Here is a 15965-nt window from a genome sequence, read left to right as displayed (position 1 = left end):
TTAGAAAGGCACCCCCCCCCCCCTTCTTCTCTCCTAATAGGAGACCCCTCTAGATCTTCGGTCTTCAAGTTCAGAGCTAGTGCTGGACTTGCTAAGTAGACAGTCCAGCATGCATATCAATTTAAGGTGAACTGACTTTTTTAAGAAGAGGCATTAAATCGACTCTGAGTAGATGGATTCTTAGCAAAACTGAAAAAAAATTGCTATGTGGGCACAGCTTTGGGTTCAAGTCGACAACAACCGCTGGATAAACCAACTCCAATCAGGCAGGTCCTAGTGTACATAGTTGTTGGTAGATCTGAAGGGGATTGTACAATCAGATTGTATGGTTTACAGTTGCAGGTTCCATGTCCTATTTTTTCAGCCTTCGCTCTTTAGAAGAGCAATGGCCTCTTTACATTGCACAGTCTGACAGGTGTGTCATTGCCTGGTTCCTTGCTGTGCTCTGTGCTTCTTCCTGCTGGCCCTTGCGTCACTATAGGACACAGAAGTGACAAAGGGACTGGGCGGATGGAACCAGAGTGGAAGGGGATGCAGGCTCCGGATGTGAAGATTCTGCCGGAGGCTGCATCTTTTAAATACCGCAAAGATCTGAGTAATAAGCAGCAGGACTGGGGTCTTGTTTTGCTGGTGGTCATTTTACTTTTTTTTTTAACTCAGCGACTTAAAAAAATGCTAAAATACATTATAAAAATGAATCCTGAACATAAAAAATGAATGCAAATGTATGCAAACAGGAATTATGCATTCCCAATAAGTTTAAGTCTTACTTCAGTCGTCTCTTAGCTGCAATCATTGGCACAAAAAATCCAAGTGAGGATAAATGTGTGAAGTGGAAGCGAGATATCAGAGAGAAGAGAGGGCCAGAGGCTGGGGGGTGGCAGGAGTTCTGGGAGAGAGAAGGCTATTAAAGGTAATTTCCCCTCTGTCTCACAAGAAGAAGAAAGCTTTTACCGTAATTGTCAAGCTTTTTCATTAGGTATTTATAAAGAATAGAAAAGAAGGAAAGAGTGTTAGGGAAGTTGGTGAGACACAGTCTGAATATAGCGACCACTTTGAGATATAGTCTGGGAGATTAGTAGGAAAGTCAGTCACATGGTGGTTGTTTAAAGTCTGAGTGAATCTATATGCCAAAGATTTTTTATAAAAAAAACAAACGACATACATGGATACATACACATGATGCATATAAAAGATACATACACATGTTAAAGCAAAATTCCAGTCAAAACTATTTAAAAACTACAATTTGCTGCCCTAGTAGACCCCGTTCTCCAGTACAGGAAGTGTGACCCTGGCACTAATCCTTTCTAAAAGCCTGTAACCCTAGCACAAACCCTTACTGTAACTTTCACACTGACCATCCCTGTAATCAAAGCCCTTATAATGATCCTTCCTGTAACCCTAACACTAACCCTTCCAGTAGCCCTCACACTAACCCTCCCTGTAAGGCTGACACTAACCCTCCTAAAACCCTAACACTAACTCCCCTTGTAGTTACATAGTATTTGAGGTTGATAGCACAGAACCCTGAGGCACACCGCTCATTACACTAGCCCTATCCTTCTGTGTAACTCCAGTACTAAACCCTTCCTGTAACTTTAACACCAGCCCTGCTGTAATACTCACACCAACCCTCCCTGTAACCCTAACACTAACCCTCCCTGTAACCCCAACACTAACCCTCCTTGTAACCCTTACCCTCCCTGTAACCCCAACACTAACCCTCCTTGTAACCCTAACCATTCCTGTATCCCCAACCCTTATATTAAACCCTTCCTGTAATCTTAAAACAAACTCTTCCTGAAACCTTTATAGTTACACTCCCCGTAATCTTAACACTAACCATCTCTGTAACCCCAACGCTAACCCTCCGTTATAGTCCTAACACTAACCCTCTCTGTAACCCCAACACTAACCCTCCTGTAACACTAAAACTAACCCTCTCTTTAACCCCAACTCTAACCGTTCCTGTAATCTTAAAATGAACTCTTCTTGAAAACTTTACCGTTATACTCCCCGTAATCTTAACACTAACCCTCTCTGTAACCCCAGCACTAACCCTCCCTTATAGTCCTGACACTAACCCTCACTGTAACCCCAACACTAACCCTCCTTGTAACAGTTACCCCCTCCCTTTAATCCTCACACTAACCCTTGCTATAACCCTAACATTAACACTTTCTGTAACAGCAACACTAACACGTCCTTTGTAAACACCTGTGCCTTTTTTGCCTTCATTCCTAAAGCATTTGGTAACAGAAACACTTATAGTGACATTAAACCCTCAGATTTTTTAACATAAAACAATACTGTAATGTGTGCCTTACTGTAATCCATGGTAGTTTCCCTTCTCTTTGCTGCTCTTCCTTTTAAATCCTCATGTCTTCTCATGCTTGGGAAGAACTTCCCTTTTCAGCTCAGGGCCTCTTCCTGTAGTGCTGGCTCAGGTTTCAAGCCTATACAAACGTATACACAGACACTGTGTATCCATTACTGAGACAAGGCAGTCTGCTGCAAAACAGCAGTTCTGCTCAGCATGAGAACAGATACAGATTTAAAAGGAAGAGCAGCAAAGAGAAAGGAAACAACCATGGATTACAGTAAGGCGCACATTACAGTATTGTTTTATGTTAAAAAATCTCAGGGTTTAATGTCACTTTAACTGATCATGATTGTATCCCACACACACTAAGTCAGTAATATTGTTCTGTGGCTTATTCTTTTAGCAACACAAGCACATGTGTGCGTATTTATATATTTATATTGTGTTGTATCTTTCAGAGGGTTCCCGTCCTCGCTGTCAGTTCAGTGTCCCTGTTTGTGCTGTTAATGGTCCTCCGGCTCATCAACGAAATGAACTTCCTGAAGTTGCTGTCTTGTTTTGGGCAGACCAGCTCCCAGTGTGCACCCGTGCATGTCACGTGGCGGCAGCGGCCTCGGACGTATCACGACGGCTACATTAACATTAAGACGCTTGAGGTAACAGAACTTGCTAAATTGCCATGTGTATGTCTTTTTATAAAGTGATGATGGTGCCTTTAACACACAAATAAGCTTCGTGCCAAAACTGCTTCTGTATGGGCAAGGGTTAGGTGTCCTGTGGGGTATTTATAACTCTCTTTGTCACCATTTGGAAGACCTCTCTTTCCAATTCCTGTTCCAGATATACAGGAAATAAAGGAAATCTCCCCAAAGCGAGAGGAAGCACCACCCTCCCAATTGGAGGATTTCCACTCACGTTCTGTTCTGGTGACAGAAATCTTGGATTCCCCATCAATTCCTGTCCCAGTGACATTGGCCGCCAGGATGAATACAGAGGGTGAATTCCCCCAACAGGGACACAGACAGCTATTAAAACCTGACAAGGGTTTTAGCCCTTCCCTAATCCATCCAAAAACGAAAAAAAGTCTTTAGATAATGAAGTATTATAAACGGAGTATCAATACCAAGCAGATCTTCAAGAGGTAGGTGTGTTCGGCAGGCCGGAAACATGCAGCAATTCAAACACATTTAAATAATATGGGCTTGCAAGCTCCATTTTATAGGGATTTAAACAATAGAACCATACAAGTTACCTTGAATTATCTCCAAAAAGAAGATTATAATACCACCTTGTATTCCTAATTTAATTGTGCCAAGCTCATTAGCTGGGTCTTCTTGTCTTGATAAGACTCCCTCATATCAAGCTTGGAGGACAGCTGTCTTGGCATTGGACCTATTGTTCCTTAAGCCAAGGTCAAAAAACATGTTAATGACTTTCTGTCTTTAAACACTTGTTACCTCAGCCTAAGTCTTCTACATGAACGCTAGTTACAACTATTTCAAAGCCTTAATGTGCTACATGAACTCTAATTACCATAATCTACAAAGCCTTAATGTTCTACATTAACTCTAGTTACCATCATCTACAAAGCATTAATGTCCTACATGAACTCTAGTTATCTCCATGTACAAACCTTTGATGTCCTACATGAACTGTAGTTACCTCAACCTACTATGATAAATGTTTATTCATACAACTCATTATCTATGTACTATATGTATATATAATGTTTACGCTATAAGTCAGGACACTATTAATTGTGCATTATATAAATGCAGTACAGTTTACTTACTAATTATTCTATACATGGATGTGTATATATCTTTAACCCCTTCCTGCCCTGAAATCAGTAGGTTAACGTTCCTCAGAACAATGCCTCATGCTGAACAAATGTTAATTGTTACATTGCTAATATGAAAGTAGAGGATTCATCTTAGTTTTATCCTTTGTATGTGAAATGCTCTGCAAGGCTAAAACTTTCAGTAACCTAACTAAAATAATAATATCGATAATAGAAATGTGTATGACGATTAATATCAATATGAAATGTAAATGAAAAAGGTGACCACTAATACTGGACACAAGGAATGGCTACACTTCCCGACATGTATACAACAGTTTACTTTTAAAGAAAAGTTGCACCTGACTTTTTTCTCTTCTATATGTTCCAAAATAATTTTTATTGATAATCATATTCTGCTCTTTTATAAACCTCCTTTTACCTTCCCTGAGTGTTCAGAGTCCTCAAATTCTGTCCCATGTAACGTCTGCTAATGATAATGAGAAGGTTGTACGTCATTCACCGTTATTACCATCCTGCAGTGCTGGCAGAGAAGACTGGTGTAATATTTCTGCCAGATTCATATACTGCAATGGGCACCAACACCAATCTCCTAGGAAATAGCAATCTGTCATCTGGCTGTGGACCACCAGCCCATCCCTGGCACATATGTGTGATTATTATGTTTCTGTGCCTACTCCTCCTCCCTCACTCCTCCCCGATTCTCCTTTACTTCTTCCTCACTCCTCCCCTGCTCTTCTCTCTCTCCTCCCCTGCTCCTCCCATACTCCTCCTTCACTCCTTGCTTAATCCTCCCTCACTCCTCCCCTGATCTTCCCTTACTTCTTCCTCACTCTTTCCCTGCTCCTCCTTCCTTACTCCTCCCCTGATACTCCCTTACTCCTCCCCTGATCATCCTGTCCTTCCTCACTCCTTCCCTACTCCTCATGTGCTCCACCCTTACTCCTCCTATGCTCCTCCCTCACTCCTCTCCTGCTCCTCCCCAGTTCTTCCCTTACTCCTCCCCTGTTCCTCCCTTGTTCCTACCTTGTTCTTCCCCTACTCCTCCCTCACTCCTCCCCTGCTCCTCTTTCCTCACTCCTGCCCTGCTCCTCCCTCCTCAAAGCTAGACAGACAGCTGCCCAAGACAGCACTGTTCCTTGCTACCTCTTCCCCATGTAAGTGGTCTCTAACCTGAACTTATGAGAGAGCTGGAGCTAGCGGCTTAAACATTTTTAAATTGGAAGGCTGGATTTACACTTGAGCGCCTGTGTCTTTGGTCAGTTTTTGCTCCATTTGTTTGTGCATTCTTCACACATTTTCAGCTTTGTGCATTTCAGATTTAGCCAATGGATAGCTAGTTATTAGGAGAAGGTGGAGGAGACATTTGTTAGGTGCAAAATTCATAAAAAATTCATGCTTCCCCCATTTTTCTGGCTATTTTTTAGGCACGGCCATTGAAGTCTATCGGGGCCAAAAAATATGCAATCATGCTGCAAAGGAGCTGCATACGTTTGAGTGTTGAGCGTCAGCTCAGATGTGAATTGGGCACTATAGAATGACATGGAAACATGCAATTCTGTGTCCATCGTCAAAGTATTTTTGGAAACGCGTTTCCATTTACTCAGGAGTGAATGGGGGATAAGTGCATGGGCAAAGAAATTAACAAGCACTTTTCGGGGATTTTTCATTTTGATGAGCTGATTGTGTTGAGTGTAAAAAGCTGAGAGTTTAATACAACTTTAAGAACTGTTCTGTTTCCTACAATTGCCATTCAGAGAATCTTGATTATGACACATGTAGAATGAAGTCTGAATCTGATTGGTGATTGTGGGTAGCACAGAACAGTTCTTACTTGAGTCTGAACTCGAGGCAGATATAATAGACACAAATGAATGCAGCTCTGTAATCAGTAACACATTCTTAAATAATGTTTTTCTTAATCCAAGCAGTATAAGTACTTTAATTCGACTTGGTATCAGCCTCATGCAGTCCCTGTATGGCAAAGCTCAGATGGTAGAGAGAAGCAGCACAAGAAGCCAATCAGTTGAATAGCAGTGCAGGTGACATGCTGATAGAAGGCGAGAGGAGAGCGTCAGAGGTGAGCTTATTAGTGTGCTGCATCTCCTTTCACTGTCCATTCACACGGTGAGGGTGATGAGGAGACCTGTAAGTAAAAGTGAGTCTGTCGCAGAGGAAAAGCAGGTCTCTGCCCCTGAAAGGCAGAACCCATGCTGTAGTGGTAGTGTTGTGTAAAACTCAGAACTGGATGGGCAGGAATACCATTTGGCAGGTTAAAGTATATCATCTGTTTATTTAGCTGTTTGCCTGGAATTCAGCTTTAAATTGGAACTTTACTGTGAATGGCTAAATTCTGGACATGTCACAATATAAGAAAACCTCATCTTTAAAAAAACAACAACTCTGTCCTTTATCATTAAGGCTTGCTTCACACCTGAGTGTTTCGTATGGTAATCCCTGGTACTATCTGCATTGCGGTGCAGTTTGTTTAGACTGGCGACCCAATACATACATACAGGAGCTGCCAATGTCCCGGCGCTATAGTGGACCACAAGGCATATACTGCCATTTGTGGCGCACTGCTTTGAAAATGCAGCAGGTGCAGCTTTGTTTTAATTGAGTAGCCAATTCAAATTGAAAAAAAAAGTATAAAGGAACCCTTATGATCTGTCCTTGAGCTCCAGCCAAGTGATCTTTGCCTTTGATGACATAATGTCATCAGTCTTCTGCAGGCAGGAGGAAGCATTTCCTCGGTCTACTTTCCTTCAGTGGCCAGATAGCAACTTTGTAGCAACTCAAAAGGTGTGAACACTGCCAAGAACTGCGCAGGTTGTGTAATCGTTTCATCTCTGAACTGTAATCTCAGTCCAGGAAGTGACCCTGGATGATCTCTGACCAAAGATGGCTCTGCCTTTCAGCAGACATCACACTTACATATTTACTATTTATGAACTTAACATATATATATATCTAGATATATATATCTAGATATATATACAGTATATCTAAATATATATATCTAGATATATATATATATATCCATACATATATATCCATACATCGGATGTGAAGTCCACTTAAAAAAAAACTATCACAAGAAACATGCTATTGCGGAAACTCTAATTCTGACAATTCCAGTTGCCTGGCTGACCCATTGGCATTAGGTTATCTTTAAGCCATTCCTGTTCTTGGGTGTGGGTCATGAGATTATCTAGAGTCTCTACACAGGATTTACGCATGACACATAAGCCACATAAGAAAAAGCCTCATCATGCTCTTCATTAGGTAAAGTCTCCTTGGAGTAATAATTACTCAGCAGGCAAAACCTTATTCTTGCAATAATTACAATGAGAGATGGTGATGGGGATGGTGACATGCGCTGGTTGCCCATACTCCCTCAGAATACCAATGTATCTTCTGCTTCAGATGTCTCCCCTTCCGGGATGAGCCCCGCTGCATGTCTTGCCCATTGGATTGCATTATCTCCGCAGAATGCCAATTCATATCTCTTTGTGTGGCTCGCTCCTCTCACATACGGGATTTTAATAACCGTCACGCTGTGCTATGAATTCCTAAGCAGCTCTGGAAAGGAGGCCGAGCAGCACGACTTCTTTCTTTCATTACGAGTCTTTTGAGAAACAGAATGGGCTTATATTTGGTGCAGATAGTTTGACAGATTAGCAATCTCCTTCCAAGGAAATGAACAATCATTTTGTCTACGTGTTCCTGAAGTAAGTGGTTTTGGAGAGTCAGAGATGGAAGTAGTAATTATCAAATACAGAAGGTGAGCAGTGGGCTTTTGGGATGAGGAACCCAGCTATTTGTAAATGTTTTACTAGTCCTGCACATCTACAAGCAGAAGCAGATCATGTGATTGCTGTGGAACCCAACACTGGTACAGTGAAACCATAGGACCCACAGGGAGTCACATGACTCTAAGGTTCCCAGAAGCAGATCATGTGACTGCTGTGGAACCAACAATGCTACAGTGGATGCACAGGAACCACAGGGAGTCACATGAATCTAAGGTTCCCAGAAGAAGACCATGTGACTTCTGTTGAACCCACCACCGGTATAGTAGAAGTACAGGACTCACAAGGAGTCCAAAAGCAGACGATATGACTGCTGTTGGACCCAATATAAATATAGTAGAAGCACAGGACCCACAGGAAGTCACATGATGCCAGGGTTCCCATAAGCAGACCGTGCAACTACTCTTAGACCCAACAATGGTACAGTGAAAGAACAGGACCCACAGGGAGTCACATGACTCTATGGTTGCCAGAAGGTGACTTTTTGACTGCTGTTGGACCCAACACCAGTAGAGAAGAAGCACAGGAACCACATGAAGTCACATTAGTCAGAGGTTGCCAGAAGCAGACCGTGTGACTGCTATTGGATCCAACACTGGTTCAGTGTAAGAACAGGACCCACATGGAGTCACATGACTCTATGGTTGCCAGAAGTAGACTTTGTGACTGCTCTTGAATCCAACAACAGTACAGAAGAAGCACAGGACCCACAGAGACTTACATGACTCTAAGGTTCCTGGAAAAAGAACGTGTGACTGCTGTGGGATCCAACACCAGAACTGTGGAAGCACACAACCCGCAGGAAGTTACATAACTCAGAGGTTGCCAGAAACAGACCATGTGACTGCTGTGGGACCCAACACATGTACAATAGAAGCACAGGACCCATCAGGAGTCACATGACCTAAAAGTTCACAGAAGAAGACTGTGTGATTGCTGTGAGACCCAACACCAGTACAGAAGAAGCATAGGATCCACAGAGAGTCACATGACTCTAAGGTTCCTAGAAATAGACCGTGCAACTGTTGTTGGACCCAACACTGGTACAGTGAAAGCACAGGACCCAAAGGAAGTGGGTGACCCCTCTAGTGATAACAGGGTTACCCGGAAAATTTGGGGGAGGTGTGAGACGGCGCTTGCCTTGTGGGAGGGTGTTGCATATGGAATGTAGCAGAAGCGTCTGAAACTATGGTGGGATACTTTTGTCAACTGCCTGACTCATCCACCTTTCTGATCACAGGAACAAAGACCCTAACAGACACTGAGACTGATAAAGATAAGGTCAAGCAAAACAAATGACAAACGCACTCAACAATTCGTCACCAGCTATACAGTAAGGTGCACACAAAATGGGCTTTGAACACGGCTGTGCGGCTTTCACATTTTCTGCAGAAGACGTGTATCCAAACCTCTGTTATTAACCTTAGTGGTGAGACAAGTTGTTTTACATGCTGGTTTGTGAGTGTGCCATGATACCTTTCTACTGTTTTATTGATAAAGATAAGGGTCTGCGTGGCCCTATCCATTATGGGTTTACTACTTGGTTTGAAAGTTGTTTTTTTCTGTTCCTATTGGTTCTCAATTGGGCGTGATTCGTGTTTATTGATAAAGGGGGATTGTCTCTTATTGTCTATAAATGTTTTTCACATTTGAAAATAAAGGCATTCATTGTTTTTACCCCAAAGTGGTGTTGTCTAGTTCCTGGGGGAACTGTAACATCCCTCCGCTCCGGGCCGCGACCCGTTTGCGTTCCAGGGTGGAACGCAGCAGAGGGAGAAGCCGCTGCGGCCTATTTAAACTCGCTCTGAATGAGGCAGGGTATTCACTATTGGGTTTCTCATGCCCAAAACACCCTGGAACTACACTATAGACCGGCCTTCCAACCAACAGGACCGACTGGAGGATTGCCCTACACCTCTACCTAGGATCATTGTCTTTGCTCACATCTTCAGCATAAAGCGCAAGTACACTGGAGTCTTTCTGGCTCACTACATGAAAAGCACATACTGCCTAACCCAATTTGTACTGTGGTATCCTGTATCTGGTCTGCCTAAACCTACTAGTATTGTGATATCTTGCATCTGGACTGCCTAAACCTACTAGTATTGTGATATATTATATCTGGACTGCCTAAACCTACTAGTATTGTGTTATATTATATCTGGACTGCCTAAACCTCCTAGTACTGTGATATCTTGCATCTGGACTGCCTAAACCTACTAGTACTGTGATATATATATATGGACTGCCTGAACCTATATTCTTGAAATATATAAAGCCTGTATATAAGGACTCCCGAACCTAGCTGTACTAAGCGTACTACATCCCTTCTCTAAGGGACCTATAGATCCACGAGGGGTTATGAGCCAATAACTCCTTCTCACTGAGTACTTGTTTGTTTTTGCCTTTCTTTTGTTTGTACGGCTGATGATGGAAGAACCCCAAACTCTGATTGAGAGTGACGCCTAGGGTTCGTGACTGAGTGCCGTTTTAGATTCATACGCTATAAGCTTCGATTTCGCAGTTGCGATCCACCTCGGCTTATAGAAAACCCACCGGGCGTGACAGGAACGAGGGTATATCCTGGCCGGGAAGGTACCAAGTAGGGAAGCAGTGTTTGGTGGAGATACCAGGCACCGTATCAGGAGAGTCCGTCACAATAAGGTCCTCCTTCCTCCCACTTGGAATTCCTCTAGTTATAACTAAAGCTCTATATAGGGGAACTATGACCTCATTCCTCCTGCTGGTGATCACTGTAGTGATAACTAAAAGATCTATATAGGGGAAGCACAAGCTTCTTCCTTCTGGATGGGATTCCTCTAGTGATAACTAAAGATCTATATACGGGATCCATGACCTCATTCCTCCTGCTGGGGATCACTGTAGTGATAACTAAAGATCTATATAGGGGAATCAGGACCTCCTTCCTCCTGCTGTTGACCCCTCTAGTGATAACTAAAGATCTTTATAGGGGAATCAGGACCTCCTTCCTCCTGCTGGTGACCCTCTAGTGATAACTAAAGATCTATATAGGGGAATAGGGACCTATTTCCTCCTGCTGGGGATTCCTCTAGTTATAACTAAAGCTCTATATAGGAGAACCAGGACTTCATTCCTCCAGCTGGTGCCCCCCTGTCTAATCACTTCCTTACAGGTGATTGTAAATGGCTGATACCAACTCAAATTTACACTATCAGCATTTAAAAATAAGCTTTATGAGACACTAATGAATACAGAGTGGCTTTAATTTGTGTTTTTTATCTGTCCCCGGAGTTCATCTTTACATTTTTTAAAGCAGGTATTGCATCTTCACGATATTATGCCGTTTTTGAACAAAACCAAAGATTTCCCCTAATGAATGCAATATTCCCAAGCACAGGAGGGTCTGGCACGTCGAGCCATTTACAATTTCTGTGTTGAAATTTTCATGAAGTCTTATTACGTTAACTCCGAGCAAAATAAAAGAGTTTCATAACAGTATCGCCACCAGTCTTTAATATTTCAGCATCTCATCTTCCCGCAGACCTAACAAATGCTTACGCTTGCAGGAACACAGGTCCGCGGTGATCATGGTATTACATCCAGATTTGGTTTAGAATAGTCATTTGATTTCATCCTGGATTCATTTGCATACAAATCTTTAATACTCACGCGTTTCGCTTATTGATGGTAAATCCTACTGTAAATCCCTGTTTGATTTATGCAGTAGTTCGGATTCTATATGCGCACTATTAAAGTGTAACTGTCATGTGCTGTGTAGTAGTAGCCATATTGTATTCCGAACTAATGTCCAGTCTGCCAGCTAAAAACAGTGCAACTGGGGCAACGGATACAAGTAACAAGGGGCCCCAGGAAGGTCCCATTTAGATACTAAGCTGCACAAGAGCATTAAAGCAGAACTCCAGCCTAAAATAAGATAAAAATGAATAGCCCATGGGTAGGCAACCTTGGCACTCCATCTGTTGGGGAACTACAAGCCCCATGATGCACTGCAAGTCTCTGACAGCCACAGGCATGACTCACAAAGGCATGACGGGATTTGGAGTTTGACCTCAGCTGGAGTGCTGCAGTTGCCTACAGTGGATATATACACTACAAACATTCCAGAAACACGACTCACATTAATGTTTGTGCATCATCCCCATTAGAGTCGTATAAAAGCTCAATTTTATTTCTTACATTAAATAGTATATACCGCTAAGGTATGGTAATAATTAGGGATGCACCCATACCGGTTTTTCGATATCGAGTACCAATATTTTTTTTTCCGGCACTCACCAATACCGAATACGGATACTGGAAGTCCCATTATAAAGCCAGGTGGCGTGTAATGACTCGCCACCCGGCTTCCCGATTAGCAGGGAAGCCGTCTCCATGCTCCCTCATCACCTGGCATGGAGCCGGCTTTCTGGCTAATCAGGAAGCCGGGGGGCTTGTAATGGCATGCTTCCCGATACCAGAAGCTCAAGTATTGGGCTAGGCATTGGAGTATTTGGAAGAGTACGAGTATTTGCCCATATACTCGGCACCGGTACTGATACTAGTATTGGTATCGGTGTATCCCTAGTAATAATTATTGATCAACCTAACAATTAGGGGCTGATGTATAAAACTTCCGCCCAGTGTATAGCTACCGTGTTTCCCCGAAAATAAGACACTGTCTTATATTTTTTTGACCTCAAAAAAACACACTAGGTCTTATTTTCGGGGTAGGTCTTATATTTGAGCAATTCCCAAAAATAGTACTAGGTCTTATTTTCGGGGTAGGTCTTATATTTGAGCAATTCCCAAAAATAGTACTAGGTCTTATTTTCGGGGTAGGTCTTATATTTGAGCAATTCCCAAAAATAGTACTAGGTCTTATTTTCGGGGTAGGTCTTATATTTGAGCAATTCCCAAAAATAGTACTAGGTCTTATTTTCGGGGTAGGTCTTATATTTGAGCAATTCCCAAAAATAGTACTAGGTCTTATTTTCGGGGTAGGTCTTATATTTGAGCAATTCCCAAAAATAGTACTAGGTCTTATTTTCGGGGTAGGTCTTATATTTGAGCAATTCCCAAAAATAGTACTAGGTCTTATTTTCGGGGTAGGTCTTATTTTCGGGGAAACAGGGTAAGTGAGTGTCGTTCACACTACAGTATGGCCACTAGATGGAGCCGAGGAGCATAGGAATTTCCATGTAGTGGGAGTAATGCCTTGTGAACAGCATTCGCTCAGCTATACGCTGGGTGAGAGTTTTATACATCAACCCCTTAACCTTTGCTTGACTTATTTGCTATACTTTAGTTATATATTCTACATGGAATCTGAGCTCAGATGAAATAAATACTTAGGACCGGCTCCAACATCCGACAGAGGAAATCTAATCAATGAATTCCTCAAATGGAACAACTTATTGCAACTGGGAGATTCATTGGTGGCAAATATTTGGCTCGTCAACACAAATTCCTCCCCTTAGCTGACTGCGGGTTCTGTAAAGTATTGACATTATAAAAAACATTAAAGTGGAACTGAAGCCCAAACTTGGAGTGGAGCGGGATTACAACACGCCAGGTTTTTATTGCCGTCTGTGTCCCTGCTAGGGAGATTCATCCTCTTTATTTGTCCTGGTTACCATTGAAAAACATTTTGGGTGGTCACCAGAACAGGAGTATATGGGCAATCTTTCAATGGAGACACTAGTTCTGGTGACCCTGCTGACCACCAGGGACTTCCCTCACTTTTGAGGGATTTCCTCTAACTTCCTGTTGTGGCTGTCGGACAGGAAGTGAAGATAAATCTCCGCAATGGGACACAGATGGCTTTACTCTATCCAAAACTAAAAAAAAAAAAGGTTTAGCTTCAGTTCTACTATAACCTCTACTCTGCATTACTAATGTAATTACTACATTACTACTCTGGATGTATTCCTAAATGCACAGAATATTACTGGATATTGAGTTCTTATAAGTACATTAAGCACCAGAGATTGTTGATCCAGGGAATATCCGATTGCCTTATGGGATCAGGAAGGAACTTTTTTCCCCTGTTGGAGCAAATTGAACCGTGCTTTATAGGGGTTGTTTGCCTTCCTCTGGATCAGCAATTGGTAATTGTGTGCATAGCGTTCTGTTTAGGCTTTTTTTTCCATATCTCTATAGGTTGAACTCGATGGTCTTTTTTCAACCTGACTAACTATGTAACTATTTTTGGAACGGACGGGGGAGGGGGCGGGTACAGCTGGCTCTGCCTCTAGATAAGCAGAGCCAGCTGTCAGTCACGCAGCTGGGCGGATCCCGACACGATTGTCGGGATCCGCTTAAGCTGCGGCGTCTCAGTATACCGCGTGCTACTGCTCACGGTAGACTGAGCCTAGGGTGACGGGAGGACGCTAGTTTGTGTCCTCCCGTTACACTAAGGAGAACTATGGGGAAAAGCCTTAACCCTATAGTTCTCCTTTTAATGTTATTTATTGAACGTATATCTAAAGCCAAAATGTTTTGTTTAGGTTTGGATAGAGTAGGGTAGCTCTGAGGAAGGGGGATCACCCCCCGAAACACGTTAGCTACATTTCACTTAGCCCTGTGAATCTGCACTTCTTTGTGTCACAACTCTCACCCGCCTGCCTTCTAACCTGCAACTCAGCATGTGAACAATGTGACATTATCATTGCTTGTTGGAAGCAATGCATGATGGGATATGTAGTCTTGAGAAATGGAGATTGCATCACATCAAGCAGCAGGGAGAGAGACAAAACATGCACTGGGGATCCAGCACGTTGTTGGAAGTGATGGACAGACGGAAGGCAGCACTCACTACATAAAAGGGATTTTTTTCTTGTAAGCTTTGATTCCATTATCAGAGAAAACTCTAGTATGTATTCCTATTACAATGCTGATGTCACAGGAGCAGATATGCCGGGACTTTCCTTTAATGAATATATAACAGGGTTTATTACATACATACATTGATATTTACACCTTGTTGAAGTGCCTATTTCCTATCCTTTGTTCCATTCTCAGAGTTTAAGATGCTCCACTTGCTGTTTTGTAATGTTTGACCTTTGCTGACTCCTCTATACAAACGTGGAAGGCAGAATCCTTGCCGATGTCTAGTGTTCAGGAAATAAAATCACTCGAACAGAATGAACCACCGAGGCAAGATTTCAATCTTCCTGCCGGTGCAGAGTATTCTCAGGTCATTTTTATTCCACATCACTGGAAGACGAGTCTTCTCTTTTATAGTGGAACTACAACCAAACAGGTAAACAGACTGTACTGAATATCTGTAAATCTGTTCAGGCAGTCTTATGATTTAAAAACCCCTGCCACACTGCACGGGGAAAGGCTAAAGCATGATTACAGCTCTCCAGCCTTATACCTCACCATCCCACCTCATTGCTCATTCAACTCTAAGCCACCATCAGCCCCATGGATTGTCATTTTTAGTGTTGCGAACTGAATGGGTGAACAATGTAACATTATCATTGCTTGCTGGGAGCAATGCATGATGGGATATGTGGTCTTTGAGAAATGGAGATTGCATCACATCAAGCAGCAGGGAAAGAGACACAAAGTACACTGGGAATTACGAAAGTTGGTGAAAGTGATGGGCGGACAGAAGGTAGCAATTACTGCATAAAAGGGATTTTCTTAAGTAAGATTTGATTCCATTATCAGAGACAACTCTAGTGTGTATTCCTATTACAATGCTGATGTTATAACAGGAGAGAATATGCTGGGACTTTACATCTCCTTTAAGGGCAGGAAACAATTTATATAGGCTGGTTTTGGATACAATGTACATGGACTAGATTGAGGATACAATGTATATAGACTGGGTTGAAGATACAATGTATATAGAATGGATTGAGGATACAATGTATATAGAATGGGTTGAGGATACAATGTATATAGAATGGATTGAGGATACAATGTATATAGAATGGATTGAGGATACAATGTATATAGAATGGGTTGAGGATACAATGTATATAGAATGGATTGAGGATACAATGTATATAGAATGGATTGAGGATACAATGTA

The 15965-nt window shown here is 42.3% G+C and overlaps 1 protein-coding gene across 1 annotated transcript in view; it reads left to right on the top strand.

Annotated features, from left to right (window-relative positions):
* The window catches only part of ST6GALNAC3 (ST6 N-acetylgalactosaminide alpha-2,6-sialyltransferase 3), a 219508-nt gene that overhangs the window by 86865 nt on the left and 116678 nt on the right, over positions 1-15965 (top strand). Inside the window, exon 2 of the mRNA XM_018570848.1 lies at positions 2785-2982. Coding sequence (XP_018426350.1) covers positions 2785-2982 — 198 coding nt within the window. The remainder of the gene's footprint in view (positions 1-2784; positions 2983-15965) is intronic.

Source organism: Nanorana parkeri, unplaced genomic scaffold (assembly GCF_000935625.1).
Source record: "Nanorana parkeri isolate BGI_ZX_2015 unplaced genomic scaffold, ASM93562v1 scaffold1610, whole genome shotgun sequence".
Lineage (NCBI taxonomy): Eukaryota > Metazoa > Chordata > Amphibia > Anura > Dicroglossidae > Nanorana > Nanorana parkeri.
Note: the sequence above shows the minus strand (reverse complement) of the source record. Positions and strands in the feature narration are given on the sequence as shown.